The sequence below is a fragment of the Pocillopora damicornis genome, chromosome 8, assembly GCF_964200805.1.
Source record: "Pocillopora damicornis chromosome 8, jaPocDami1.2, whole genome shotgun sequence".
Classification (NCBI taxonomy): domain Eukaryota; kingdom Metazoa; phylum Cnidaria; class Anthozoa; order Scleractinia; family Pocilloporidae; genus Pocillopora; species Pocillopora damicornis.
Genome location: NC_142677.1, coordinates 20,573,959 through 20,580,035, shown reverse-complemented (window position 1 = coordinate 20,580,035; position 6,077 = coordinate 20,573,959). Strand labels below are relative to the sequence as shown.

At 39.9% G+C, this 6,077-nt stretch overlaps 1 protein-coding gene across 1 annotated transcript; it reads left to right on the top strand.

Moving 5' to 3' along the window:
* The first annotated feature begins 651 nt into the window (after window positions 1-651).
* Window positions 652-5,630, top strand: LOC113666584 (G protein-coupled receptor 157). The gene is made up of 3 exons (XM_027182380.2): window positions 652-1,544; window positions 2,575-2,760; window positions 4,775-5,630. The coding sequence occupies exons 1-3, from the start codon at window positions 918-920 to the stop codon at window positions 5,072-5,074; spliced, it is 1,113 nt and encodes a 370-aa protein (XP_027038181.2). The 5' UTR covers window positions 652-917; the 3' UTR covers window positions 5,075-5,630.
* The last annotated feature ends 447 nt before the right edge of the window (window positions 5,631-6,077 follow it).

Genomic DNA, 6,077 nt, shown 5'->3' with positions numbered 1-6,077 from the left:
ACCTTGTTTTAATTTTTTTCCACTTAGCGTAAATAGTAATTTACTCGCAGTCGTGGTATACCTTAAAATGACAACCTATTCTGTTGCACAATATAGATATGACTAAATTTTTAAATTGAATTTTATGTTTCCCAATTTTAGGTTCTCGAGTCAAATTTTTAAAAAACCCCGTGTACTTTAATAACATCTGTTGAAAACTGCGGTCGTTCTTTATATTAGACAATGTTAGGCGGACCCTTCCCTACCCCCCAAGGTGAAACGGAAGGGTTTCGCTTTGGGGGAGGGGGGGAGGATATGGCTACGCGTAGGCTATGTTTACATCATTGTGAAATCTTTCACATGCTCCAAAGTAATATTCTATATATTTTACATGACTCAGTTCTAAATTCGTACAAGTTTCTTGAAAAACGTTCGCTTGTCAGCCCTGAAACTTTAGCACCACACAAGCAAAGAAACAACAACAACAACAAAACAAACAGGCAAACAAGCAGGAAAGCAAGCAGACAAACAAACAAACGGGAGAACAACCGAATTAGGGAAACTACTTGAATCGCTGTAGAAATGACCTCATTGTATAATATTACATTGCCATATTTAGTGTGTAATGAGCTGGCGGGTGCCACTTCCGGTTCTTACGTCAAATAACAAAATAGTAAGCTTTTTTTAACCTTGCTAACATCTGAAAATCGGTAACTGATGATACCACTGTCTGCTTTACTATCAAAACTAACCAACCTGAAATCAGCCTAATTTTTGGTGGTAAAAATAGGTTCCTCTCACTCTCCAAGGAAGAGTTAGCACTTTCAAGCCCACCGTTGTCTTAGAGGTCACGTTGGTAGCGCGTGATTCCCGTCATACAAAGGCTATTTATATCAAAATCTTAAAGCACCTTTCGGTAGACGACGTAGTAAAGGAACATGGCAGCGTCGCCGACATTTCAGACGCCAACCACGGTATTGAATTTTGAAGATATTGGAAGTTCCCTTCTCAACCGAACTTTAGTGACTATCACATGCTCTTTGTCGCTTCTCGGAGCCTTGTTAATCATCGTGACGTATATTGCCTGGAAGGACGTGAGGTCGTGTTCGAGACAAATCCTGGTGTACATCTCCATCGCTGACAGTGTTGTAGCTACAAGTTACATGATCGGAGTACTGCTACCAGACAACGCAAACTCCACCGCCTGTGTCACTCAGAGTTTTTTCTCCACCGCTGCGAATCTATGTTCCTTCTTTTGGACTCTCTTCTTGTCCATATATTTGTACGCAGCAGTAGCGAGACTAACTCCTGCAAAGAATTTTCTTTGGTTTTTCCACATAATTGGTTGGGGTTTCCCACTGTTTATTGTAGTGCTAGCTTGGGAGAAGGGCGCCCTTGGAAATGACCGAGATATCTACAGCTCTGGTTGGTGTTGGATCCGAGTACAGGACAATAGCAACGATGATGTGATATGGATGTTGGTAACAGGAAAATTTTGGGAGATAGCTGTATTCATTCTTATTTTGATTTTCTATGGCTTGCTGAAGTGTCATCTCCGCACAGAGGTAAACAACAAACTTATTAACCGTATCTGTGTCAATCGTAATCAATGCATGCATCAATACAATCGCGGTGATTGTTATGATACTGAGTATATCTCTCCAAGATCAGCTGATCGTCTACATCACAGTTGTAAAGTAAACCATTTCACTCCCGAAGTATCAATATCAATTCGCCTTCCTGTTTGCCTGTAGCAGTAGAATTTGGTGTTGAATCAGGCAATACTTCCCAATATCTTTCTTCATAAACCTTGAAATCTCGGAAGTGATTAATACATATAACTTCTCCCTGCAAGTATTATTATAGACAAAACTAAAACTTTGAACGTGTATTAACTAAATAGAAACATTACTGCAGGAATCTTTCGAAAAGCGTAGAAGAGCTTGCGTGATCTTTTGTCTTCTTTATTAATATCTATCTGCATATAATAATACCTGTAATTTGTTACAAAAGGCGAATAAACCTGTACTAAGATTACATTATCCAGCAAACAGGCTAGGAGAATACTCAAACTTATCAGGTAGTAGTTGTTGTGTTGACTCAGCACCGAATTCTCGTAGCTAATTTGCAAGGACATGTCTGGCAGCTATTGGGGAGAGTTAACAATCAGAGCTTGGTAGTTAAAGGGCGGTGTTTATGTAAGTCGAGGTTTTTCTTGGTCAGTGTTTTGAGTTGAAGGGTTGCCGTGAACTGAAAGTAAAGTATGATGACCCTAAATGATAACAGATATTAGGTTACATTTTTTTCGGTTAATATAGTATGTTTGGTTGTAGCAAATTGATAGCAGCTCTTGTCTTTCTTCGTCATCAACTGATATTGCACCATACGCTATTCCATTCGCTGTGCAAGTGCGTGACAAGTACGCAATGAGTACGTGATCAGTAGGTGACGTGACTTCGTCACACCATCTATTGCTAGATGTGTCCTTTCTTTTGGTGAAAATAATCGTAGTAGTGAAAATAACAACTTCACGTTGGTCATTTGTTTAGCGCACCTAGCATACATTAAACACGTTTTTTATGCTTATTTTACCAGGTGAAAATGGTTCCATGCCGCGTCAAGGAAGAAGCGAGAAAGGCTGATAAACAGTTAACACTTGTTCCTATAATTTTTCTATTTTTACGATCCTGGAGCATGATTCGCTTCTGTATTTACCTGGTTTCATCTGCACAGCAATCGCAATCATTACTTGATGCTCAGGAAATTTTGATTTATTTACAGGTATGTTGTATTTCTGTTTGTGCGTTGATATGAGTGGAAGGAATATTAGCCTGCAAGCAGGCTTCATTAAAAGCGCTGCAGGACGCGCGTTTCTCCGCCCGCGGGAAGATATGAGACGAATCGGAGAGAGGTTTGCCGGGGGTGTAGCACTAATAAGTGTTGGACCCCCCTGCGGACCTCTGGCCTGCTTGTGTTGCCTATCTCATTGGAGAGATTTGTTACCTCGTTTACGTGAAACATGAACGGCAAGAGTGACCACGTGACCACAATGTTCCCGCTTTTTTTCACGTTTGCCGTATGCGCTGTGCCGTTTCTTCGTGAAAGTAAGCTGCTTCGCGTTTGCTGTGTACATAAGATTTTCCTCCAATTTTCTCTCACAGAGTAGAAGTTTGTTTCCGAAAAAAATTCTCCAAAACTATTTCTTATAAGTCATACAATGGCAGATGAAGTTTCAGGTTTAAAATTATTCAGATGCCGCATTTTTTGTCAGCAGACAGCTGTAAGAACTCACTTTGACTCATGAGACAGCTTCGTCGAAACTCTATGTGAAGTGAGCTCACGCGTAGCTAAAGCGGCTAAGTTCGCGTTGTTTTACGTGAAACGTGAAAAGACAAGCTACTCGCAGGCTAAAAGAGTCTTAGGCGTTGGAAATAAACCCTCGTATTTACATCACAGTATAATGGGCAGAAGACCATGGTTGCCAGCCAATCAAAATTCTGGAATTGCGCCATACAATGATTTATTGACTGAGAAATCATAAATTGGAATCAAATGATTAAATTGGCCAACTTACTCTCTGATACTTATCGGTCCTTGGTGACTCATTGCCCGAAAGCCTCAAAACCGTAGTTACCATTCCAATAAATCTTCCACTTTCCCACTCAGAAAAATCCGTTCTCAGTAAGGGCTTAAATTTTGCTCGCATTTCCGAAAAACCGACGAATTTTCAGATAGCAAGACGTTTAAAATGCTTTTGCGGCGTTCAATTAAAAGCCTTTTTTCACGACAAAGAGGATGATTCTAACACCTCAAACAAAAATACTTCGAAACACTTCAGATTCAAAAGTCTAAATGGACTCCTTCAGAGGGCCAGTTCGCATCTTTAGATTTTGTCATCAACAAATAACGTCACGGTATCAACAAACTTAAATTCAATCATAACACCAAAATTTCCAACCTTTCATGGGAAGAATGAACGGCACTAAAAAGTACAAAAAAACGCAAACACTTTGTTATTAAAGCGGCCGACAAAGGCGACACAGTTGTTGTTTGGAAGGCCGACCTCTGCCAAAAAAAACACGATTAACGATCTTATGACTAAATAAGAATTGCCGGCCACTGCAAAAAATATCACCATCACCTCTCCTAGAACTTCGTGTATTTACTTTTTACCCAAAGTCCACAAACCTAACAACCCAGATCGACCCATCGTCTCTGTCTGCAGTTGTCCCAACCGGACTTGTTTCCAGCTATTTAGACAAAATCATGGCTCCTATCGTCGAAACTTTACCATCATACATTAAAGACAGCCAACACGCACTTGAAAATTTTTGCGACTTTAATTTCCTTGGCCAAGACACACTTTTTTCCACCATGGATGTTACATCTCGTCATACAATCATTCCAAATGGCGAAGGGTCTCCTAAGCCTCAAACATTTTTTTGATCAACGTACTGTTAAGGAACCTAGCTTGGAAACACTACTCCGCCTAACCGAACTAGTGCTAACACTCAATTACTTTTTATTCGGTGGCAAGTATTACAAACAAACTAATGGTGTAGTAATGGGTACCAAAATGGGACCCGGCTACGCCATTCCTTACAGTCAATACAACGGCCCCAAACCTGAATTCAATGGTCGATACATTGACAACTGTATCGGCGCTACCTCCTCTTACCAACTCAGTTAATAAAACCAGATTACTTTGTTAATCTGTGGTAGCTTAATCCATGTCATCCTTCTCAAGTTTCGTTTGAAATGACGATTATTAAACATCATCATAATTTGATTTCAGGGTGTATGCAACAGTGCTCAAGGCTTCGTCAACTTCCTTTTGTTTTGGTTATTTACCACGAAATTCCAGAATAATTTGCGAAGAGTAGCACACAAATACTGCCCATGTCTGCGAGACAAATATACATTCATTCCCGGAGAGTGTATAAACGTGGAATACTCAAATAACAGCCGTTATCCACAGTATTCAGACACGGGAGAAACCTCTGCCATATTTAAGACATCAGATTTCTACGGTCCAAAATATTCCTATTACACTGTAAGTTTGTTAACGTCGAATACATCTAAATTAACACGGTAGGAGCCTGGGTAGGAACGGAGGGTTTGTCTCTATGACCTCATGCGGTGATGGTGTGAAATTCTCAAAGGAAATCGCAACACATTTTGAGCGCTTGAATCTAACTAATTTTCACATAAAAGGTGTTTTACACTGAATAAGTTCATATGCTATGTAAGCTAGGTTCGAATTAGGATAGAGCTGGATGTGATTTAGATCGTGATCACAAGCTGTTATTCTTAGCATGCTGCTTCGTTTCCAAGCTCAGTTATTTTTTTACTGTATTATTTATTTCCTACGATGAAAAGTGAGAAATGGGGAGTGCGGTACTTGATGGAATCTAACCATGCTCCAAATGAGATAGGCTAATCATTATCTGAACGAGTGATACGGGTGACTGGAAAGAAAAGGGCGGGAAGACGGAGAACGGGATAGGCGACATTCTCATTCCCAGACTCCCCTCCCCCATTCACGAGGAGCAATCCTTTTATTTTAGCAGGTAAAGACACCTCATTTCATGTGTATATAGGTTGTGATATAATGAAAACAGTCAATATTATATTCTGAGAATATGTTAAAACGACTGGTCATCAGCCGAAACGTCGTCTTGTCGCTAACTGTTTTGCGAAGAATGGATCAAAATTGACTGAATAGATTACACCATAACTCAATCAGATTTTGAAACCATTTTGTAACTAAGTGACAAGAAATTGACGTTTTTAGGTAATGTAATTTTCATGTCCATTTTATGTTGTACTTACAAAGAGACATGTATCAGTGGTTTGTCAAAAAAAAAGATGAACTTTTAAGGGATCAATATCAGTATCTGGGCAACTGCCCACCTACCCCTCCCCTAACCCAACACCAGTCAATTGATAACAAGGAAGGGTTAATGTTGGGTTAGGGGAGGGGTGGGTGGGCAGTTGCCCAGATACTGATATTGATCCCTTTTAAGCGTTAAGTGCCAATGCACGGGGTATATTTTATGACCGAAAATTGTATATAAGGAAGGAAACCAAATAAAGTG